Source organism: Lactuca sativa, chromosome 5, assembly GCF_002870075.4.
Source record: "Lactuca sativa cultivar Salinas chromosome 5, Lsat_Salinas_v11, whole genome shotgun sequence".
Taxonomy (NCBI): Eukaryota; Viridiplantae; Streptophyta; class Magnoliopsida; order Asterales; family Asteraceae; genus Lactuca; species Lactuca sativa.
The window spans coordinates 23,113,027-23,139,299 of NC_056627.2; the positions used below are offsets into that span (position 1 = coordinate 23,113,027).

The 26,273-nt window shown below is 34.7% G+C and overlaps 1 protein-coding gene and 1 non-coding gene across 2 annotated transcripts; one reads left to right on the plus strand and one right to left on the minus strand.

Annotated features, from left to right (window-relative positions):
- Positions 1-13,764: 13,764 nt before the first annotated feature.
- On the minus strand, positions 13,765-13,838 carry TRNAV-AAC (transfer RNA valine (anticodon AAC)). Its single transcript has one exon. It is a non-coding gene; the product is annotated as a tRNA-Val (tRNA).
- A 694-nt stretch (positions 13,839-14,532) lies between these two features.
- Positions 14,533-16,759, plus strand: LOC111906468 (mitochondrial phosphate carrier protein 3, mitochondrial). The gene is made up of 6 exons (XM_023902228.3): positions 14,533-14,962; positions 15,353-15,714; positions 15,818-15,861; positions 15,952-16,166; positions 16,253-16,377; positions 16,476-16,759. The coding sequence occupies exons 1-6, from the start codon at positions 14,660-14,662 to the stop codon at positions 16,513-16,515; spliced, it is 1,089 nt and encodes a 362-aa protein (XP_023757996.1). The 5' UTR covers positions 14,533-14,659; the 3' UTR covers positions 16,516-16,759.
- Positions 16,760-26,273: the final 9,514 nt, after the last annotated feature.

Here is a 26,273-nt window from a genome sequence, read left to right on the forward strand (position 1 = left end):
TAGATTCTGAGTTCAAGGTGTCATTGGTTTGATCAGTAGTGCTCTCATTGTTCTCATCTTCTGCTACTTTACCTGCACATGAAGTAGAAACATTAGTATTTTCAACATTAGTAACTCCTCCTGAAACAAAACCAGATGGCTTGCCATAAACCTTGAATGGTTCGTTGGCAATCTCCTCTTTAGACAACGGTTGATACTGATATGTATGATTAAAAGGAGGAGGTACATTATCGTATCCTAAACCCTTTGACTGATTATGTTTAAATTTCATGCAATGGTCAATCATATTGGAAAATACCTCGCTGGATACATCAAACTTTTTAAAATCAAAATTGGCAATTTCAAATTTCCCTTTTAATGTATCAAGCTCAGTAAGTGACTCAACATTCTGTCTCTTGATATAGTCATAGTTTTCACATTTATTATTGTAGTCTTCCTGAAGTTTCCTAAAGTCCTTGGTTTTTGCTTCTAATTCAGCCTTCAGGGGTTTCTGTCCTTTCCCGAGTTGATATCCTTCATATCTCAGGTTCTCAACTTCTCTTTTTAATAAATCAATTTGTTCACGAAGAAGTTTAATCGTATCTTCACAAGATGGAGAGCATGAAACTTCATTGACCGGGATGTTTTCAGAACTCGTTGTATTTCCACATTTCAAAGCATCAAGCTCTTCAATTACATCAGCAATACTAAGACGACTGAGATCTTTTGTCTTCTTGATGACAGCCACGTTCATATCCCACGAGTTCGGAAGTGAATTCAGTAGCTTTTTGTTTATCTCATATTTGGTTAAAAAGACCCCAGATATATTCATCTCAGTAGTGAGAATGGTGAATCGCTGCAGCTGAGCCTCCATGGTTTCTCCGGGAATATAATTGAACATGTTGAAGTTTTGTCTTAACATCTCCTGATGATTCTCTTTCATGTCTTCAATTCCCTTGTAGACCTCAAAAGCCATTAAAAGCACAACTCGAAGCTAAAATAAAACTTAAACGACAAACTAAAATACAAAAATTCCCTTTGATTATAAACCTCAAAAGTCAACCTTAAAAGTCAAATTTAAAAAGTTATACTCAAAAGTCAAACTTAAAAGTCAAACCGAAAGGCTAAATTTGAAAATTTAAAAGTTAAATGAAAAAGTCAAAGTTTAAAGTCAAAGGTCAAACTTGAAAGTCAAAGTCAAAATTTAAGGTCAAATGTTAAAAAATAAAAGTCAAAAATCAAAATATAATTTATTTATTAATTTTTTTATTATTATAATAATTATTATTTTTTTTATTTTGGATGAGAAGGAATAAAAAAAAAACTAAAAGAAATTGAATTTTGGGTTAAAAGTGACAAATTTACGAAATTAAAGGCGAAGCAATAACACTTTATGAATTAGATTCGGAAGGGAAGTAACAAAGGATCATGTAGTCGAGTTGGATAAGGCGCTGATTTGATGAGTTGGAGGTCGCGGGTTCGATCCCCGGCACCCTCAAAATCGCGTCCCCTTTTTTAATTAAGATGCTTCTTGCGAGGCTGCTGCTTGCGAGGCCGTAAACCGAAGACCGTAAACTCGGACCGGCCGTAAACTCCGAGGCCACAAGCTCGGACCGTAAACCGAGGCCATGAAATTCATGCCGCAAACTCCGGACCGTGAACTTTGGGTCATGAACTCCGAAACCCTAGCCGCCGGCCGCAAACTCGGCCACACCCTCGCAAATTTCGACCAAAGATACCGATTTTTCGACTTTGAAGCTCCAAAATTCGATCAAAAACCATTTTTTATGAAAAACACGAAGAACAAACCCCCCTTATTTTTCAGAGATCTATCCAAAAACGCAAGAATATTTCGAAAATAAGATCAAATAATGCTCCAAATCTGAAAAAAAAAAATGACTGATACAACCAAGCTCTGATACCAATTGTAAGTCCCTAATTTGCATGTGTATCAATCAGATCCGTTTGATGGTGCGGAATCTCAATCAAACGGATGATGTCAGATCAAATAGGAGAGAAGGAGAAGAAGAATAATATGAATCTATGTATGAATTGATTAGAATGAAGATCCGGATACAAAAGATTCACACACACAAAACTTCTCTCTAGATTCTCTCTTGGCCGTACACTCCTTTATGTTCATCAATCTCTACTCCTCACCCTAACACCTATATATATATATATATATATATATATATATATATATACTAGGGAATATGGACTTGGTGAACATGGACCGTAAATGAGTTTACGGCCGTAAACACAGCCGTAAACACCAAATTGTTTACGGTCCAAGACACAAAAATATATTTTTCTAGAAAAGTAAAGTATAAACCATATTTTTGACCCAACAGTTTGACATGGGATTCAAGTGTTAATCAATAGGAGTTGTTGGGTGTCAAATAATGCTACGGACACAAACAGATCCTATTTAACATATAAATGCACATATATGTATTAGATGAGGACATAACACTATATGTTATGGAAGGAAATCACCTTATGGACTAGGAAACACTTGAAACTAAGTGTTAGAATCACACATGATTGAAAATGGGGAGTTTGCAGCCGTAATCAGGAGTGTACGGTCATGGGTTTGCGGCCCAACAGGGTTTACGGCCCATGAGTTTACGATCGTAAACACTTGGTAAAAGGTGTGATTTCGGTGTTTCAAGGTCCTTTCTAGCCTCTTGGAAATGTTCTAAGCCTTGTGCATAGCTCAAAGTAGGGTTTAAAGGCCAATAATCGACCAAAACTGGAGTTTACGGCCATTAAAGGGTGTACGGCCGTACACATGGGTTTACGGCCGTAAACCCATTTTGTGTTTATGATTTGGGTCGATTTTTAGGTGAAAAACCAATGGTTTCTAGTAGATATCAAGCATAGATGGTAGTTACTTACTGTAAGAGGCTTGGAATGAGGTTTTAGCCACCAAAAACTAGTGTGTGTGTTCTTGGTGTTCTTGGTGAGAGAGAAAATCTAGAACAAGATGAAATTCATGAGATGAAACATGGATTCATCACTAGAAAAGGGATTAAAACACAATCAAAGTGAAGAATCACTTACATTTTGAGGGTCCTTGATCATACTCGAAATTGTAGAGAGAGAGTAGAGAGAGAAAGTCCTTAGAGTGTGTAAAAGGATGAAATGAAGGCCACTCATCCCTTATATAAGGGTGAGTTTACGGCCAAGGAGTGGGGTGGGGGTGTACGGCTGTAAACCCGAGTTTGCGGCTGTACACTCCTCTCGAAGGGGTGTTTGGCCCGGATGCTATGCTTTGACTTGGAAAAACTTGTTCTTGGACCCAAACTTTGATTGTTCCGAGTTTAAAATATTTAATTAGACCCGAGAAGTTGACAGAAAATTTAATAAAAATTAAATTTTATTAACAGAGGTGGGTTAAAATAACGGAATAAATTTCGGGTTGTCACATTCCTAATGGAGGAAAACTAACCTCGCAAAGCTGAATGCTGAAATATCAAGATAATGAATCTCTAATGGCTGCTCCCACGACTCCCCGAGCTATCATTACCAAATAAAACTTAATCAAAATCCAAATAATCTATCTTAGGTTAAAACAACCATTTTACCGCTGATCTAAATGGACCCATGACCTAGGCCCAAATCCATAACATGAAGGCACAATTCCATATAGTCTTTCCAAGCCTACTAATGGCCCAATTTTCTAAATTGGGACCAACATCTCAAATGGGCCTTCCCTCATGCTCAACATGTAATAAAGTCCAATAACAACCAAAAAGAATAATCTACTAAGGCCCATAGTCATCTAGTCTAAGGAAATGGCCTAAAAAGGCCCACTGATGCAATGAACGCAGGGCGTTCCCTTGTAGAACATTGGGCATTCCTACTAGATTTAGATTGTGAGTCCCAGTGGGAACGCAACGCGTTGCTAAGCCTTGTGCAGGGCGTTCGCGTCCAGCTTCCAAAAATTGGCCATTAAGCACTTAATACTTAAGCCATGCTATCCAAACATAGATCCTAGCTATCTAGGACCTCTAGAATCATAAAGTCACAGACTTGGTGACTTTTTATGTCCCTAAAAGTCCCAATCTCAACAAATAGAAATCAACTTCCATAAATATGGCCATAACTCTTGCATGAACCCATTAAGACCTCAAAGATCGAAACTTTACTGATATTGGGACACAAATAGCAACAAGGGTGGCAACCCTAAGTCCATAAACGGATTGGACTCATAAAAAGGTCCAAAACTCCATTAACATAGATCTAAGCATTCATGAGGCAAGTTGAAAGATTTTTTACCTCAAATGAGTGCCAAATGGTGATGTTATCCCGGATCCTTGAGCTCAAGATACTCAAGTAATTCTTCACTATCTTCTTCTAGTTTGTCCCCAGACGATGTACTCCCAACGTTCACATGCTTTCCTCATAGTTACACTTTACACCCCTTAGGACTAAATTTCCAAAAATCATTTACATACTAAGGGCCAAAAATAAAAAGTACCTTGAATTGGGTGTTACAATTTATGCTAATAAGTAACCTATTTAAAATTCATTTTTTATGACTCGCATAGCCGTGTCAGTTAATCGTAATACTTTGAAGAAGCATAAGTTCTTCATACGAAGTTGGATTTCATAGTTCTTTATATGTACGGAATCCTTGTCACATATACTATAACTTTGGTTAAGATTATTTATCTTAAACAATCTTCTATAAAAATGTTGTTTTGTCCCTTAATTGTCTAGTCCGAATATGCAGGCATTACATTGATGGAAAAGAGTAATTGCACATTGATAATCGCAACAAAAAGATACTCGACCTCGTAAGTCACGTTTCATCCACTAATTGGACGCTAAATTCGAATTTAGGTTCTTCTTTTTCTCCGCCCCTCATGTTACTATGGCTCTTCCATCCATGGGTACCTCCAGTTCTGTTGTCCTAATCCTTTTTGTTGAACGCAATATCTACATGGGTGAGTTTGGACGCCAAATGCCCAGTACGAGAGTCTTCGTAAAGAAATGGGAGAGATATCCACCGGTGTCGCTGAGCATCCCTTTATCTTTCATGATTATTGTGACATGTAGGAAGAATAGTAGGTCCAACATGAGCTACGATGGGCCGAGCATGACCATCAGTGGGCCGCACTTGAGCAGCACAACCAAAACATGCACTACATGATGAGTGATCTCCACTGTGCCCTCGTTTTACCACTACAACAATAACCCATCACAATCTTATCGTAATGGTCTCCTTAATATCCTTCCAACTACCAATCCTACTATCCTGCATAGTTCCCGCCACATTAGTCTCCGTTCGGGTCTCAATAGGCCGCCTATGTCTCTCTTAAAGTATTGGGAACAATGTTGTATTCTAAGTTTGAGGAGGAGCATTCATCCATACAAATGAATCCCATTGCATGTAGATTGCAATTTGTAAATATTTAGAAATCTTTATTTATCAAAAATCACATACCTAACAAAAATACAGATTTTGGATCAAAAGAGTTTAAATTTTATAAGTGGTTCCACTTTTATCATTCCATCTTGTGACATATATTCATTTTACCTCATAATTTTTTATTCAAATATATTATATGAGATATATAAACATGGAAATTTGATGTATCAAAGATCAAATATCATACATGTGAAATGACGCAGACGACCTTCTAGCTAAGCGGTATTCGGTGTTGTCCTTCCTCATTGAAATTGAGGGTTCAAGTCCCATCGTGAACATAAGTGGATTTAAGAAGTAGTTTAAGAGTAAGATACATCTACCGTTTCAAAAAAAAATTGAGCATTCCACTCACAAATTTGCTCGAGAGGACATGAACCTTAAATGTGCATCATTATGCCATTTGGGGTTGTCCTTTTCTTATGTTTCATAGTAAATGCATATAGACTATATTCATGTGAGTACATATGACATTTCCGTATCCTCATTTTAGTATTTAAAAAATAATAATAAAAAAAATAAAAAAAAAAAACTTATAGGATTCATGTTGTTTACTCCAAATAATTAAAAGCTTATGATTTTTATTTTATTTTAGCATTATCCTATTTAGTAAATCATAATGCAGTTGACACCTGGGATCTTAAGAACATATCATTCACAATTAAATAAACCAAAAAAAAAATGACAGGGTCTTAAGAACAAACATTTAAATAATTATAGTTTTATTTACTTTTTATTTTTAAATTTTATTTATCATCTAAAAATTTTAAAAGAAATTAATAAATTTTCATTCTTTGTAATATAAAGTAATTAATTCGAAATTGTAAAAAATAATTAAAAAAAACTCTTGAATTTTAAAGTTTTTAGTTATTAAATAAATATTGAGTCATTGAAAAAAACCAAAAATATATAATTTTCAATTTAATTAATGTGCACGCATAATAAGGTATATAATCTATTGTGAGATTTTGATATTATTAATTTTTGAAAAATTACGATATTAAATTAAACCATTATATATGATTATTTTATGTGGTTAGGCATAAAGTTGTTAGGAGTCAAAACTCAAAAGGAAGGGAAGCCAAGGATCTCGTGAAGGCTAAGTGGTCAGTGGTCACCACCGCACCCCAAGCCAATCGCAACTCTCATTTTAATTTATAAGTAGCAATTCATCTACAATATTTTATAAATGATATTTTGAATTTTATATAAGGGCGTCCGGTATGTTTGCAACGGACGGGTTTGTGGCCTAGCTGGCCACGAACTACGACTGTGCACACCATTCCAGTGGCTAGTGGTGGTTTGTGGTCGTGAGGAGCCGTGGTCGGGACAACGAATGCAAACGGAAATTGATTGGGTGCCACAGTAACGGTCATATTTAGGGTTAAAATCTTTTTTTTTTACTATTCAAACAACATTAAACCACTTCTATAAATACCACACTTATTCATTCATTTTACTCACACAATTCTTTTTTCTTCTTCTCACAATCACACACTTCTTTTGCTTCATAAACTCAAAGCTAATGGCTCCTAAAAGGATGAATTGGTCAGAAAATGAAGAAGAGAACTTAGCACTAGCATGGGTAGCTGTTTCAGAAGACCTAGAAGTACCTTCTAATTTTTGGGTAAAAGTTGGAAACGTTTTCCATGATTTAATGGGTTGCCAAAGTCGTAATCTTGATGAAATATGTTCAAAGTTTCGCGACATGAGAGTAAAATGCCTTGAATTCAATGAGATTTATAACTTTGTTATAAACAACGTGGACGAAGCTGATCCGTTTGTTGTGGCCATGCACTAATATGAAGACACGAAACACACACCGTTTAAACAAGTCAAAACTTGGCGAAAATTGAGAAAGTCCCCAAAATTTAGCCATTAAAAATAACGGTTTAAAACTAGTTTAAGTTCTTTGTTGTTGCATTTTTATTTATTATTATTATTATTATTATTATTATTATTATTATTATTTTAATTTTATGTTGTGTGTTTTAAATTAATGTAATCTCTATTTCATTGAATAAAAAACTAATTTTAAAAAAAATATATGTTTTATTGTGTTTGTGAATTAAATTTAAATAAAAAAACTAATTTAAAAAAATATATGTTTTATTGAATAAAAAAAATATGTTTTGTTGAATAAAAAACTAATTTAAAAAAATATGTTTTATTGTGTTTTAATGTATTTTTGAATTAAATTTAAATAAAAAAAAATGAGGTGGAGTGGTGTGTTTAGTTGTAAGTAGGGTTGTGCATGGGTCGGTTTTGGTCGGTTTTGGACCCAAACCCAACCCAACCCATAAGTGGTCGGTTTTTGGTTTTCAGAACTCAATAGGATCGGTTTTTGTTCGGTTCAGTTTCTCGGGTTCTAAGGTCGGTTTGGGCGGTTTTTCGGTTGCTTGGGTTCAACCCATACATTCACGGGTTTTGGGTTTAAACCCATGCGTTTCGGGTTTTAACCCATTTTATATAAATGAAACAAGTTAAATACTTCAAAAAATACCAAATTTAAGTTAAATACTTCAAAAAACATGAGTTTTACAACAAATAGTCTATTACAAGTTACAACCAAAACCCCAAAATAGCTATTACAACCAAAAAACAATCAAGTATGGGTCGGTTTCTTGGGTTGGATGGGTCGGTTTCTTGGGGCGGTTTGTCGGTTTCTCGGGTTGGATGGGTCGGTTTCTGGGTAAAAACCGAAACCGAACCCGATTTTTCGGTTTTTAAAAAATTCAAACCCTAACCGTCGATTTTGCTTCGGTTTCGGTTTTTTCGGTTTCGGTTTCGTCGGTTTTAGTCGGTTTCTAGGTTTCTTGGTTTGGGTTTGCTCACCCCTAGTTGTAAGTGTCCCATAGTTAGTGGTAGAGAATGTGGTGCTGATGTGACACCCACCACATATGTGGTATGTGGTGGGTATAACGGATGGTCTAAGTAATTAGGATGTTTTTTTTATTTCATAATGATTTTAAAAAATGTTATATAAAAAATGATATATACATATATATATATATATATATATATATATATATATATATATAAAATATGATATTTTGAATTTTATATAAGACTTAGGATTTTTTTTGATCTCTTAATGATTTTTAAAAAATGATATATATATATATATATATATATATATATATATATATATATATATATATATATATAAAGAGAGAGAGAGAGAGAGAGAGAGAGAGTTAGGTTCAAATGATTCTAGAAAATAGTGTGTGCCTAAATGCACCAATGAAAATTCAGGAAAAAATAAATCATTAATTAAATTAAAAAAAAGATATAGTGGTAGACTTAGTATATCTAATTATGGTAAAAATCATTCAATTAATATCTCCTTAATTAGTTAAACCTTAGAAAACCACTATCCATTTATTAGTCAGTCGTCGCTTACAAAACTATCTCGCCTCCTCACAAAATTCTCTACTCCGAACCTTCTTCTTTCACGACCCTCCTTCGTCTGCATCGAACATCGCCTTTTTCTCCGGTGATCCCTCCATCGACTCTCCATCTTTACCTATTTCAGAAAAGAAAAATGAGACGACTGCTCAGACAATATTTGTTTCCTTGTCTACATATGTTGAAGATCATAATGATATCAGTAGCGAAAGGTCTCATGGTATGATTGATTTCAGGTTGAGGATGATGGCTAGGATTCAGTTTAAGGCTGGTGCTTCGTGGTCTAAACGTAGGATTCTGAAGATTTATGCCCTAATTTCTTAATTGGGGTTGCTTCTTCTGGTTGTTGACAACAAGAAATCCGGGGAAAAGCAACAGCAGTAGATGGCGGTGAATAGGTGCTCGGTGCCTGTTGTGGAGTCTGCACAAGGAGGTGAAAAATGAAGGCAGCATGAGATTTTAGGTTATCAACGACACCACCAAGAAACTGAATTGGTATGCTCTTGTACCAATCATAACATGTTTTTTTAATTGTATCTCCAGTTCCTGACCACCAAGAAACTGAATTGCATCTTGATGTCGATCATTTTGCTAGAATGGAATATTAAATTCTAATTTTGTCAGAATAGAATCTTAAATTCCTTGTCAACTTAAGCAGTGAATTACCGTAACCAATTATGTCAGAATAAAATTGGTTTATATTCTTGTTATTGGTCTCGATTCTTATGAAATAATATCCTAAATAATCAAACATTACATTCTTTCAGAATAATATACATTGCAAGTTTATGGATGATTGTTAGTGTTGGTTTGTAGAAATTATAGTTATATTCTATTTGAATATATATCACATTCTATTAGAATTTATTGTTTTATTCTATTTAATGCATTAAAATTTTTAATATTTGAAAGTTGATTATATTTTCCTTGTGAATTTAGGTTTTGAAGAGGTTGTCATTAATGTGGAAAATGAAGAAAACATGGAGAACGATAATATTCTTTCGGAAAAATATTCTTTTGGAATATAGTAGTGTTTTTGTTAGATTTTGATGTTTTCTCTTTTGTAACCATCTTTAGTTTTAATCTTTAAGAATAAATGTAATCCTTAAACCATTATTAGTTATAATTTTTTTAGAATGATTGTAATAATTGTTTATAGTCTTTTTCTTTACAGATGAATGTAAATAGTGATTCTTAAAGAATAAAATTCGTATTCTTTAGAAAATGTTATTCTTGATAATATGTTGTATAATTTTTTAAGCATGTTTAATATAAAAAGTATCTTGAATGAAACAATATTATGCAATAATAAAACCACAAATATAATTACTAGTTTATTATTGACTTTTTGTCATTCTGACAGAATAAAATCGATTATTATGAAAAGTAATATTAAAATTTAATTAGAATTAATTTAAAAAAAAAATCAGATTTTTTAAACATAAGGGAATTAATGATCCCTTAAAATCCAAAAATTACCTTTTTTAAAATAGGTTAATTGACCAAAATACCATTTTGCTGAAACTTGTACGATTATATGATACATGCTACCCTATTGTAATATCATAGACCCTCAGATCATGATTGTTGATTCTATTCATCCGGTGGTCCAGATCTATGCATTCTGGTACACAATAGTTACTAGAAACAATATAACTCACACATATATATATATATATATATATATATATATATATATATATATATATATATATATGAGTTATATTGTTTCTAGTAACTATTGTGATCTATCGTGTTTTATTTCATTAAAAATCTCTTTTGAATTCAATATTAAACTAGAATCTAATTTAGTCATCTTTGTTTCCTAAATTTAGTCTGAATGATATTTTTTTTAGGTTTTAAATAATCAACAAAGTTTTGTGATGTACTAAATATCATAAATCTTAATCCTTAGTCCATGAAATTATGATTTTGGTTATAGAAATCGTATTTTACTGTTAATTCATAATTCACATGCAAAAGATTATAAATATGATGTTCAATCAAAGATATTAGTGATTATTTGATTCAAATGTATCACTACTTTCCATAGCTAGCACCTTCGAATCCCCACCCCTATAAGGATAACATTTTCTCTAAATTTTAATGTTCTTAAGAGGGAAATGATTGATGACTGATGAGGGTGTTCTAAGGTTATGGAGTTGGAAACAGATTAGCTATAGTGTGGGTTGTATTGTTTAAATAAAATAAACAATAGACAAAACTTCAAAAATAGTCCTTGTGGTTTTCGAAAATATCAAGTTTAGTCCCTAAGTTCAAAAAACCTCATAGATGGTCCCTGTGGTTTCAAAACTTTTAACATTTGGTCATTCCGGCTAACTCCGTTACCATTAAGCTGTTAAGTCAGGGGCAATTTTGGCATTTCACTACACAAGACCATTTATGAGGTTTTTAATTACTTTTTTTAAAATAAATAAATAAATAAAATTTAATATGCAAGGGTCCCACCTCTCTGTGTGTGTGTGTGTGTGTAAATAGAAAAACAGAGTAGCAACAACCATGGCAGCCAACACATTTGCAACCATGGTGCACATGAATACAAACAACATCACACTCATTCTCATTTATGTTGTTCATGAATGAACGCTCATACTTCTCCTCCTCCTCAACTCCCTCTTCTCTTTTGTCATCATCAAATTTTCCCAATTCTTTGCCCTAAATCCACCCTCTTTGTGGTGTTCTACCCTCCATCGTTTCTTAGAACCCGAAAACAACAATTCCCACCACAATCTTCTCTACGAACTACATTCCAAAAAGGTTTCCATCTTGGGCTTCTGCCCAAATCACAAAAAATTGGCAGAAATCAAAGAATTATGTGAAGATTGTTTTTCATCTCATCTGGATTTCCAATGCCAGGTGAAACAGAGTGACGGGGAAGATGAAAATGAACAGAACTTGAAGTGTTCTTGTTGTGGTTTGAAGTTTCATAAGAAAAGTTTTGATAGTTTTGTAGTGACTCGGAATTCTTGTGATGTTTTGGAGCACACTAAGAGCGAAGGTTTGATCAAAAGTTCCAATGATAAAGCTGGATCAGATTCGATGGAAGAAAACCTTAAAATTCAGAGCAGAAAAGAGACTCAGATGAATTATGACGAGAAAGATATGTGGGATTCAAATACTTTTGAAATTGAAACAGAATTGAATCAACTTGAAAAGAACAAATATTCAACTTCTGATTTTCTCCCATAAGATATCGAATTCTTCTTTGATCATAGTGGTAATCAATTAGTACCTATTGAATTAGTTGATTCAACAACGGAGGAAAGTCAAAACGTTTCCGAAGCTGATGAAGATCACTCGTCTGGAGATTACGAAAAAGCTCTAGTAATCCAAAACTACCAGATGACAAGACTTGAATCCACAGAGTTGAAAGAAACTGATAATTCTCTTGTTTTACATGCAAGAAACAGTGAAGTTATTTATGAAAAATCCGATATGTATTTGAGAAACCTCAAGTTTTTACATATCGGAGACGGTAATTTGTGTAAGCATATCGAATTTTGAGGAAGAAGATAGAGAATATAGGTTGCTGGGTTTTTTATGAGAGAAGAGAGAGAGAGAGAGAGAGAGAGAGAGAGAGAGAGAGAGAGAGAGAGAGAGATGGGTGGGACCCCTTGCATATTAAATATTATTTATTTAAAAAAAAAGTAATTAAAAACCTCATAAATGGTCCCTGTGTAGTGGAATGCCAAAAATGCCTCTGACTTAACGACTAAATGGTAACGGAGTTAGCCGGAAGGACCAAATGTTAAAAGTTTTGAAACCACATGGACTATCTGTGAGGTTTTTTGAACTTAGGAACTAAACTTGATATTTTTGAAAACCACAGGGATCATTTTTGAAGTTTTGTCTAAACAATATTTATAAAATTAAGAATTAAACTTTCGGTTTATATAAAATTACCATATTTTCATAATTAAAATTCATGGTACTATTAATTGGTAAATATTTTCTAAAAGTAACACCCCTTGGTACAAAACTCTTAAATATTCGGTAGATATTTGTTTCATTCTAACTAGGTGTGAAACTCGTGTATTACAGGGTTTACTAAAAAAAAGTTTTGATAACCACAAAAAGCATGTTCATAAAAAAATAAGTATTGATTAAGTTTGTGACATTTTGGTAAACCGTATGGACTATTTATGTAATTTGGTCCTAATTAATCTATATTAATAAAATTAATTAATATGAATTCACAAATGGAATGTATTATCTACATTAATATATATACATTAATTAATATATTAATAGAAAGATGAATTCAAAAATAGAAAGTTATTATGTATATTAATTAATATATTTATAAAATTAATTAATATGAGGTGGCATTTAATATGTGAGATTTGAATAAAAAAGAAAAAACTATAAAATTGACAAATGGATATTAAATAATTCAAAAAATCAAAAAAATGACAAGTGTCAAAATGAAGGAGAAGATGACATGGGTTTTTTTTAAAAAAATTAAATATAAAATTTTAACAATTTGAAAACTTTAAATTTATAAGAAAAATAAGAAATTTTTTGAATTATTACAATTAATGAGACTTTAATGCATTAGATACATTACATATATAAACCATTTCTAATAAATACCTTACATATATATTACCTTATATATTAAATATGGATTTTAATTTAATAAAATCAAAAATACAATAAAATGACAAGTGGAAAATAGATAAATTTAAAATTTTTAGAAAATGCCATGTGTCCAAATGAATGAGAAGAGGACATGTGGCAAAGTCATTTTCATTTATTAGGGTAGATTTTGTGTTAATTCTTGATATGCTATTAAAAATATTGTGAGGTCCAATTTACGATCAGGCCCGTCGTACAGTTTTTGCTGGATTATATAATACATCAAAATCCACAATTTGCAAAAAAAGGGGGAAATTTTATTACTTTTTTTTTTCAAAAAATGGCTTCGCCCGGGTTCGAACCGGAGACCTTCAGTGTGTTAGACTGACGTGATAACCAACTACACCACGAAACCTTTGTTGAGTTACGACTAAAATATATGAATTAAAACCTTTCACAAAAGCAAAAGGTAATCGAGCAGGGACGGGGTTTTATTGTCACGTGTGACGTGTCTACCTTGAACGTCATTTTTGACGCTTGCTTGAAAAGTTCGAAGGTTCTACCATCAGTCAATATTGATATTCTTTTGTATTTCTAACTAATTTTATTTTGAGGAGTTTTTAAAAATAAAGTTTAATTTTCTTATTAAAACCCTTTACCAAATATTTGTAATCCTTTGTGGTTAACTGTTTTTATTTTGATTCAATGAAACAGTTCTTATACCGTTTTAATATTTTTTTAGTTAAAAAAAACACTCACCCAAACCCCACCCCCTCATTTTGAAAATATAAACGACGTCTCCTCTGTTTTCCATCTACCTCCTTCTCCTTCTAGACATTCTTCCGTTTGTTTTGAACATTCTGGCCATTTTAGTAAAATCCCCCAAAAAGAATTTGATCATTTCAAATTATTCATTCATTTGTAATAATGGTCTTTGTGGCAATCTTTTTTCATCATGTCTTACGGAAGGCATAAAATTCCAAGTTCCCAGTCTAATGGAAGGTTGCAAAAACGTGTTTTCCTTCTACTTTAATAAAGTATATGTTTTCTATTGCTGATATTTTCAGTTATACCCCTTAGAGTATTTTATTTAGAAAGACCTATATATATACCATTTCTCTTCAAATCCCGCGCAACAAGTCACCTTCAAAAAAATTACAAGTTGTATTCATCATCATTGATCATTCGATCCTTAGCTCGACATTGCAAAAAAATTACGCCCAATTGACGGAATCAATGGATAGTTCAAGACAATCTTTGATTCCGAGCTATCTATACTCCAATTCGTTGACAAATCGATTCGACTTCGAGAAATTGGCGGTAAATCAACAGAGTTCTTATGATACTTTGTTGTCCTCACTTTCTGAATCACCGGATGTTGCGAGTAGAGGTTTTGTGGTACAGGCTCCGAGCGAGCCAGGTAAGATTAAGATGTTCTCGCCGGCGGCTTACGCAGCCTGTGCTGTTGGTGGTAGTTTGAGTTGCGGGAGCACTCACACCGGCATCACTCCGCTAGATGTCGTCAAATGTAATATGCAGGTCATTCTCCACCTCTCTCTTTTGATTGGATGTATGTGTACTTTTAAGGCTGAATATAATAAGATCTGTTGTGATTTGATCACATGATTTAGTAGTGGAGCTTATTGATCTTCGAATTTTATTCTTGTTTCTTCATTCATATGATGGTATTAGGTTTGAAAACCTTGCCATTAACTTGTGAAAGAGTGTAGATGTCTAGATTTGACTTCAATTTAGTTGTGGCTTCAGAAAACATAGAGCTAGATAGTCTTCTGTATTTCCTAATGTTTGTGAAATGAGTTAAACTCACACGAGACCAATAATTTCAAACAATTCGCGAATGGGGTTCAGCATATGTAATCGGTATTGTCATTTTATCTATACCTTGACAATTCAAATGTGTATTTACAGATTGACCCCGCAAAGTACAAGAACATTTCATCAGGATTCGGGGTATTGTTGAAGGAGCAAGGAATCAAAGGATTTTATAAGGGCTGGGCACCAACACTAGTTGGATACAGTGCACAGGGTGCTTGCAAGTTTGGGTTTTACGAATACTTTAAGAAAACCTACTCTGACATTGCTGGACCTGAGTATGCAACCAAGTATAAAACATTGATTTACCTTGCTGGTTCTGCATCAGCTGAAGTTATTGCCTGTGTTGCCCTTTGCCCTTTTGAAGCTGTTAAAGTTCGTGTTCAAACACAGCCTGGATTTGCCAAGGGCCTATCTGATGGTCTTCCAAAGATCATCAAGGCTGAAGGTGTTGCAGGGTATGAATTAACCACTCTACAAACCAACTTTCAAATGCTATGAAACACATATATGTTGAAAGGATTGATTTTCTCACTTGTCATATATATTTTATGTGTACAGGCTATACAAGGGGCTAACTCCTCTTTTGGGACGACAAATTCCATGTGAGTTCATAATTAGTTATAATACCCATTTTTTAAATGCTCTTTCACGCCATTTTATTAGCATAATGTAGCATATTTATTGATTTTCAGACACAATGATGAAGTTTGGATCTTTTGAGACAATTGTGGAGATGGCATACAAGTATGCAATTCCTACACCAAAAGAACAATGTAGCAAGAGTTTTCAGCTTGGAGTGAGCTTTGCTGGTGGTTATGCTGCTGGTATACTCTGTGCTGTGGTTTCTCATCCAGCTGACAATTTGGTCTCTTTCCTCAACAATTCCCAGGGTGCTACTGTTGGAGATGTCAGTATTATATCATTTCAACTTTAATGTTTTATTAAATACCTCTGCTCTATTTTCATGATCTGTGAAATTAAGCATGCATGCAGGCTGTGAAGAAGCTAGGCATGTGGGGCCTCTTCACTCGTGGACTACCACTTCGTATTCTTATGATTGGAACTCTTACGGGTACACAATGGGGTATCTATGACGCCTTCAAAGTTTTCGTTGGGCTGTGAGTTTCAGTTTCTCCTTAAAAAAACAACACAATCTAAACCATATTTTTTTAAGGAAGATTAAAATTCCTTTATCTGACTTTTGGCTTCTTTTTAGGCCGACTACTGGTGCTGCTCCTCCTGCTGCTGCAAACTAACCCTGCCACGTTGGCATGATAGAATCAAGCGATTTTGTATCTTAAAGGACAAAGAGAACGATTGGAATGCAATAAATAAATAGGTAGAAATGTTATATATATACACACTACGTTTGATTCTTAGTGAGCATATGCTTACATTTATAGGCAACAAAATTAGCACCATCTATGCACCTTTTGTAAAGGGACATTCTTTAGCTTGTAATCTGGTATTTCATAATAACTTGAACTTGTGTTAACTCTATGAGAATAAATGTTTTGGGTTCGGAGTTTTACAAAAAGAACGAAGTTTGAGCTTATAATAACTGGACTGGATTTCTTACTGAGTTTCTTGATCCAAAGATTGGATGGTTATGGAGTATGATTGGACAACCAAGCCCGGCCCATATGTATTTCTAGAGTTGAAATCGAATGCTTGATAGTTTTAGGGTTGAAATCAAATACAGAATCTTGATGTGATTGTAGACATTGTTACAAAATCAATGAACTTTTCTACTTCGTCTGTAGATGTACCACAATCACCCTAATCGTGTGCATTACGTAATCTTGTGTTGAACTCGAATTGACAAAACAAAGGGATTTTGGAAAACCAATTTATGTTTGTAGATTTGGAAGTACACATTTATCACATATTGTAGAATATTAGAATGTATCATTATCAATATATACAACCATGCATGTGAATACAAGATGACAACTATACAACATTAGACAAGATGACAACTACATTAGATAGTACACCACAACATGAATCACATGTTTGATATATTTGCGTCATACTCGCATCCAAGTTTAAATTTCTTTATTCAACGATTTTTATAGAATTTTTATGTTACTGAAGCCTTCTAGTTAATGTTTCTCTATCAAACATAGTTTTCATAGATATTTTCAATGGCACAATAAAATTTTCTTTACAAATTTCCTACACAACAATTTGGATAATATATATATATATATATATATATATATATATATATATATATATATATATATATATATATATATATATATATATATATATATATATATATATATATATATATATATATTACAACTCAACCACAAGAAATACGGGTATAAAAACGTAAATGAAATGGTCATGGAAACCAAAAACAATGTTAAGGGAGGTTCATTTAAACCTAGGTGGTTGGATGAGGATACGTCAATTTCCTTCAAAATCCCTTTGACACTCGGTCCACTATATCAACTCACACTAGGTTCACACTCATGACTTGACCATGGATAATGAAAGCAAGTATTGAGGTGGAGATGCGACATGAAACTAATAAAAGATCTACTGTTTGGAAATATGTAATATCATAATTTTTCAAAAACAAGATAATCAGATACATTCCTATTATTGTCTTTAACAATAAATCCAAAGACTGTTACGTCTTTCTGAAACTCCTACACTGTATTCATATCCAAACATTTTCTTTACCTGTTCTAATGTCGCGTGTTATAAGATTATGTGGGTTGTGCACATTTAAAACTCTAATTGTATAAGCCTAGGCCTAATGAATTCATAATTTTCATGCAAACATGAACGCGGACCTAAGGGGTATCTAACTTGAGGTGCCTTTCTCCCCAAATTTCAAACTTACCACATTTATATTGAATGACATTTTTTTCTTTCCGAAAAATCATTTTTAACCAAAAATCAACTGTACACCAATTTAGAATTATACGAGATCCAAGAGACCTTCGTTTTACCCGAAAACTATTATTCAAATATTATCAGTAGCAAATCTAAAATCTAAAAACACATGGTTCCCTAACAGCAAGTATGGATATTTTGAGAATTATTTTTCTTTCTGACCTCCTGATGACTGTACGCTTCACATATTTCCTCATAAAAAAAATTGTTTTTAAAAAAGGTTTAATAAATCTTTCAGGCCCGGTTTGAATTTGGAATCACACAAATATCCATTTAAATTTCTCAAATCAAGGCTCAGATACCAACTTGTAATGTCTCAAACTTCAAACCAAAAATTTCTTTTTAAAATAAGAGTAAAACAACCAAAACCATTTTTCTTAAAAGCCAAAGTATTAATTTGTTTCATTATTAAAAAAAACCAAAATATAAAATTTTATCCAAATTATCATAAAAACAAAGAAAGTCTAAAACATAAATAATCAACGATGCGAGTCAAGCTGGGCTCTTCCCCCGATCAACGAAACTCTCTGAAAAATATTTAATCCACAACTGTAAACATAAATCTTAATGAATCTCCCAATATGTTACATACAATGCATACAAACAAGTGACTCATAACCTATCATTGTTCCTCCCTTAACAGTTGATTCACATCCTATCACCTTTTTGTCAACAACATTGGGTATCTAGACTCTCAACCTATTTTCTTTCTGTTGTCATGTGACATATTTATTTTCTCGGCCATTTTAAAACTTTTTATTTATACTTATTTAAAGCAGAGTTTATTTATAAATGTGGAATTTGTCCCATAAAAAGTATTTCTGAAGAAATATTTTTCATTAATTTAAAAAAGTGTGGGATGTCATCACTGATTACAAAACATAAGCATAAACGTGTCTTATAGTATTTTAGACTAACAGTCTACATCTCCTTGAATCTCTCATCTTTTGTGTACCTTTGTACCGCTACTTGTGATACAAAAGAAGTTGAGATGGTTAGGTTGGAAAACCTGGTGAGTACATAGGATTTTCAACCCACAATAATATAGTTAATATGTTTCATTATCAAACAATTAACCCGATTACCCATCCCCGTTTTCTTATATATTTATTCTAAGATCCTCTCTTAAGGATCATCGCCTACATCGCCATTTCTTATATAATCATCATCAATCATTGCATTATATATTTTCATCATTAAGGGCTTCTCCTAATACTCATCACCTATCATCGTAGTTTATATTTCCATCGCTAAGAACTTTTCCTAATGTTCATCGCATAATCATCGTATTGAATACATGGTTCTTACATCGTATGAACTCGCAATTCGTTGGTAGAGTACTTCACATGAATACATGGTTCTTATGTCGCCTGAACTTGTAATTCGTTGGTAGAGTAAATCGCATGAATACATAGTTGTTACATCACCTGAACTTGTAATTCGTCGGTAGAGTACATCGCATGAATACACGGTTCGTGCATCGCCCGAACTTGTAAATTCATCGCCTACAGGTTGCAAACATGCCAGTTTTCCATTGGAGTGTTTAGATTAGTCTATGGTCGTTATCTATACTCTAGTAGATATCTACATCGCAATCATCATGAGTAAGGGTCAGGGAATCTCCTTGTAACACCGTGAATTTTCAAACAAAATTTTCCTTTTGAAATCACATAATTCTCATTAACACATTTCACAAAAATCCCAAAGTATCAAATTAATAAAGACACATATACATTATAAAAATCCAAGATCCTCAAACATAACTCCATCTCATGTATACAATCAAGTCGGCGCCTTCCCGCGATCCTGAGAAGTACCTGAAACACATATCACATAACACGGTAAGCACAAAGTTTAGTGAGTTCCCCAAAATACCACACACATAAATAATAAGCCTCTTATGGCTATAGCTCAGCATGGACCCTCCGATCATGCGTCTCGGTGAGGACCCTCCGGTCTCATGGCTCGGTATGGACCCTCCGGTTATGTGTCTCAGTGAGGACTCTCCGGTCTCACAGCTCGGGTTGGACCCTCCGATCCTGTATCACAGTAAGGACCCTCCAGTCTCACAGCTCGGGTTGGACCCTCCGGTCCGATCTTAGAATGCACAGAATAATATAGCATATATCACAAAGACATAATGCAAGATATCACAATACTAAATATACACACATAAGACCCTTCGGTCATAAAAAGATTACCACTCTAGGTAAGTATAGTGAGAAGACTCACCTCGGATGATGAACAACTCCTATAGATACTGCTGCTGCACACCAGCCTCTAACACTAAACCAAAACCCACAGTTACCCAATTAAGATCTAAGACCAAACCTCACTCATTAGGTCTAAAGATAGCTCACTACCCGACCCACAATTAACTCAAGCTCATTGGGCCCACCAACGCCTAATACTAAATGGACTCTCCCAAGGCCCAACTCTTAAGTCCAAATGGCAAGTCCAACACAAAGGCCCAAGATATACACAATATTCCTCTTATCAAAATCTCTAGCACAATAGGCCCAAATATCCAGGCCCAACACTTTAGGGATGAAAGTGGGTCCAAACCCAGACCGGATGGACCCGGACCCGAAAAACACATAACTGTTTAACGAGATTTTTTAGAACTGGAAACCAGACCGGTATATAGGAACCGGTTCCGGTTCGGTTCCGGGTATGGTACGGGTAAAGTGGGTCTAGAACTGAAAAACCCAGAAATAGGAAAGTGGATAAGGTGGAACCGGGTAAAATGAGTTTAGAACCAAAAAACCCAGATTTTTTTTTTGTAATTACCTCAATAGCATAATCTTTCAACAGTTATAAAAAATTAATAAACAAAAAATTACATTTAGGTTATTGATGACATTGATTTTTTTTAAAAAAAAGTAACGTGATATAACAAAGTTGGGTTAAAAAAAATTACATTTAACATGTATCTGAAACAAAATAAAAAAATTTATGTATTTGACTATTGGATAATTGTTGGTATCGATTATGTTTCTAACAGACAAGCAATTAGATTAATCATTCCCAATTGTTTTGGACAGAACCTATCCCTCCTTTTGTTGCTCTAAACAACTCGAAAATATTATATACATACAATCAATCATTATGTGTGATTGAAAAAAAAGGCATGACGTGATTTTAGAATAAGGGTATTTTGGTAAATTGGAGAAAAGAATGGTCTGCAAAAGGGGTTTAGAAGCTGCAAATTAACAGAGGATACAATGTAAATTACCAACCGAAATTAAACAGCCCATTAAATTTCAACAACCAACTAATGGCTTAGTGTTTTTATCTAAAAATCAAACCAATTCTCCAAAAGTTTGCACAGGAGGAGAAAAATAGTTAAAAGAAAACAACATTTTGGGAATGAAAAATAAGAACCGATACATATACATAATACACAAAAATCTTATTTTCTCCACTGCACATTGCACAATACACAAAAATCCCCCTGTTTATTCTATTTGGCAACAGCGCTAAAATTACTTCACTTCAAGAACAATAATTAATGACGTAACATATCCACGGCTATTAAGCAAGATAGGATAATATAAATCTTGAAAGAGTTTCAGAAATCAAAGTAAGAGAAGAAAAATAAGAGTTTCAGAAGCAATTTCGTTCCATTCATTGTTGCATGAAATCAAAATTCTTGACAATTTACTTGTGTATCTTCATTGTTATCTACTCAATTGTTCACCATTGGTCTTTAATTGAGTGTAGGAGATCGATCTGAAGTTCAATAGGGAATAAATGGAAGTTGATGTTTTGATGATCGTCGACTTGAAGTTCAGTTGAGATGGATTTGAAGTACAAGACATGAATGTTTTTGTTGATTGCCCGCAATTGTCGTCGATCGTCCACAGACAAAGCTAAAAAAACGTTTCCTGTAGCGGTTCCACATTCAACCTAAACCGGTTCTTTGGACCACTAAACCCGGACCCGATCCATTAAACCCGGTTCCGGTTTTTTAAACAAAACCGGTTCAAAAACCCGGATTAACCAGACCCGTTGGATCTATACCCAAAATACCTAGAACCCGGATAAGAATAATTTTGAAACCCAATACCCGGACCGTTTAAGCATTTTCCGGTTATACCGGTTCCGGTTCCAGTCCGGTTTTCCGGTTTTATTACTCATCCCTACAACACTTAAGGCCCAATGTGAGTTTTTTGCCCAAAAAACCCACAACAAGGTTACGCGGGGCATACCTCCCTTGGTACGCTCAACGTACGCACGAATCCAGATCGGGCCATCGGGGCCACTTTATCAGTACGCGGGGCGTACTGGATTTACGCTCGGCGTACGTCCAGACTTTCTTTTTCCACTCTCTTGGTCTTAACCTGTTAAGACCATAGCTATACTCTCAGATCTGGACTCCTTAAAGGCTTATACTCCATAAAGTTCATGACTTTAAGCCTTTGCATGGCTGATAAAGTCCCAAACCCAAATACACTCACTCTTTACTCCCAAAAAATGCTCATATCTCATGCATGGGGTGGCTTTAATGTCCAAGACCTCATTTTTATGAATCCTCTCCACTAGAAACACTTAAAAGGACAAATATTAGGCTCTAGAGTTCAACAACTCATAAAGCCTCAAGCTTTGGGACCAAAAACCCTGAAATGGACGATAATATGCTTAAATCAAAAAGGATGAGAAGGTTTTAAGCTTTATACCTTCAAATGATGTTCCAACCACAGAAAAGCTCAGATCCAAAGCTTGGACTCTGACTCTATTCTCTTCCATGCTCATTCTTCACTCCAAGGGTACCACAAGAACACTTAGAAGCACACAAATGGACACTCAAGCTAGAGGAATGGATATTAGGGTTTTGAGAGGGTTCAAGGCTGGAAATGGTGGCCAGAAATGAGGCCATCATATTCTTTAAATAGGGACACCCCCTCATTTAGGGTTTTCACCCTGTGCCTAATACGCCCAGCGTTCTAGGTGGCTCCGCTTCAAATTCACACACATAAGTACGTTAAACGTACACACACATACACCCTGCATACTCAACTGCCACCTTTCTCAAATAAAGGACCTATCTTGCCAAAACTTCAAACTATCATAGCTTCCTCGTTATAAGTCTGTTTCCAATGAACCTCATATCTACTACAAACTGAGCACCCACGGATCGCAGGGCTTTGCCAGAGTACAAAAATCTAAGGGAAATGGGCTAAAAGGTTGGCATACTCGAGAGTAGTTAAACTTGTAGAGATTTTTCTGACAAAATTCTGGAAATTGCTCTGGTAGACCTTCTACTCCATAGCTACTACTTACCGAGCACCCAAGGATCGCAGGGGTTTTCCGGAGTACAAAAATCTAAGGGAAAATGGGCTAAAAGGTTGGAATACTCGAGAGAGAAGGCTTGTAGGGGTGTGAGGGTTGGAGCTTATAAGGAGGTGAGTGTTTATAGTCGAAAAAAGATAAGTGCGCCATACATATAGGGAGCGTGTTGCGCCATCTGACCTCGCTGGCTCCACTAGTTGTTTTCCATTTGTCACCTTATTGCTCGTCCACGTCATTGCTTCTAGAATGTCGCTACGTGTTGCATTTTCGTGGTGCCATGTGGCCAAATCTCGTGGTGTCACATCGCCTTGTCTCTTGGAGGATTCGACGACCAACCTTGCCACATGGTGCACTCTAGTGCTGCCACGTCACTAACACAAGTATTTTCCTGAAATCTTCGTACAACCATAACTTTTTCATACGAGCTCCGTTTTTGACATTCTTTATATCACCTGAATCCTCTCGACGAACTCTACAACTTTCATTAAGGCCTCAACATCTAATTATTTCTCTAACAAAAATTCATATTTAGACCGGTTTAGACTGTTAAAGTTCGTGTGAAATTCATAATTACTACGTACCAACTCCGTTCTTGACTGTCTTTTTATTGGCAGGTTCATATTCATGAGATCTTCAACTCTTATTTAGATTGTTTTGGCTAACAATCAACCAATTGGAATTTTGGAATCTGAGTCGTATATTGCTATGTTGAAACTTCTAAAAATCCTAACTTCCTCTTACGAAGTCAGATTTAGACGTTTTCTATATGCACGCTCTCTGTTTAACTAATACTAAGAATTTTTTTAGATCACTTAGTCTAAAAAGTAATTTATCAAAAATTCACTTTTTATAATACGCAAAGTCGTGTCGGTTTAATCGCGAAACTTCAAAGAAACATATATTCTTCATATAAAGTCGGATTTCAATGTTCTTTATATGTATACTTTAACTTGTTTAAGATTATTTTCTCTAAATAATATTCTATGAAAATATCATTTTTATAGCTTATTCTATTTTAATTTATGAGCCCAAATCTGCGGGTGTTACAATTATCTCCCTTAGGATGATTACGTCCTAAAATCATCAACTAAACAGGGCTTGTATGGTAACTCTGCATGTTACCTTTCCATCCTAGGTAATAAACATAACTCTTAGCTCATTTCTATTGAGCTTCTAACTCTTAAACTTCTTCACTGTTGACGATGCTAAATCATGTACTTGCTCTTCCTTCTAAATTCGTTCTTCTGTAACGTCCCAAAGATTCATAAGAAAATATTTCATTTTTAAAATTAGATACAACCACCAACCATTCGTTGTTTATAGAAAACCATTATGTGAAAATCAAAGTATAATGACAATCATCTAGAAATACGTCAGAGTTAACATGAGAAAATTATGGGTGTGTGTAATGCGATCAACCCGAGCCCTTCCCCTTGGAATCGCAAGTACCTAAAACATGTTAAACATAAACTGTAAGCATAAAGCTTAGTGATTTCCCTAAAATACATCATACCATACATACCATGCATACATACATACATTGGGCCCCACTCGATATATTCATTAGGCCCCGCCTAGCATCGAACCCCTCGCGATATACATACAAACACATATAATACATGCAAGAGTCACAAAGACAGCTAGCATACTATAACGTATTCCAATGGGCCGACATTGGTGCCTTCGACTCGCAAATACTATAAGGAGACTCACCTCGATCAAAAGATAGCAAATCTCACACCCGATTTTGTTGTACAACGACTCCTCACAATGAACACAATCAACACCAACCCTAGTTACTATATAAGATTAAGCCCATGAATCATAAGGCCCAATAAAGGTCCAAACCCAAACTAAACCTACTAATGGCCTAAGCCCAACTAGAGAACCCTAAGGCCCAAAAGTTCCGAAACTGTAACACCCGGGATCTAGAAGAGCAATAAAGGAAGGAAAAGCCCTAAATGATGAAGTAAACTCGTCGAGTCCATGGAAGAACTTGGCGAGTCGGAGCACTTTCTGAGTCGTGAGTTAAGTGACCGACTCAGCGAGTTGGTCAGAGTTTGGGAAACCCTAAGTTCGGGCCTTAAACCCTATTTAAAGAACATCATAACACCCCTTCAGCCTCCTTAATACTCTCTCAAGTCCAAAACGAAACCCTAGTGCCTTCCATAAGTTTGTAAGCCATTATTAAGCATTCTTGAGTGCTTTGGAGCTTGAAGAAGATGGTGAAGCCTTGGGAATAAAAAAAAGAGACTAGTAGATCCAGAAACCTCTTACATCCTTCTCTATTTTCTGGTAAGAAAGCTTCAACCTTGATCAATATGTACTTAGATCTCTTCTTTGTCACTTTTGGGGGGTTTTGGTCCAAGAACCCTAGCATAACGGTGCAAGCTTTATGCCGTAGGAATCCCCATGAAAGCATAAGAAGTGTTCTTTTGGCCTTTTTAGCTCTCAAGGCCATGTATGGAGGAAAAAGGCAGGAGCTTTGCATGGTTATGAAGTGGTTGGATCCAGATCTGTGTTTCGATGCTTTGGTTTGGGGTTGGGTGGCTTATAGACCAAGATCCAAGTCCTTAAGAGTTAGGTTTTGCATGGAAACCCATTAAGTGAGGATATTAATGGGTAAAGTTGGAAACTTTAACCTTCCAAATTCATTTCCAATGTATCTTCAAGTTTGGAGTTTGGATCTGTAGAATAGTGGCTTAATCCATTAAGATAGCCCAACAGACCGAGGGACTCGACGAGTCTAGGGAGGGACTCGACGAGTAGAAGTGAGCTGTCTTGTTTCTGTTCACGCGAGGAATCGACG

Coding starts and splice junctions, on each gene's coding strand:
- LOC111906468 (XM_023902228.3), top strand. CDS start 14,660: ATGGATAGTTCAAGACAATCTTTGATTCCGAGCTATCTATACTCCAAT. Junction 14,963..15,352: donor TCGTCAAATGTAATATGCAG/GTCATTCTCCAC, acceptor GTGTATTTACAG/ATTGACCCCGCAAAGTACAA. Junction 15,862..15,951: donor TTTGGGACGACAAATTCCAT/GTGAGTTCATAA, acceptor ATTGATTTTCAG/ACACAATGATGAAGTTTGGA.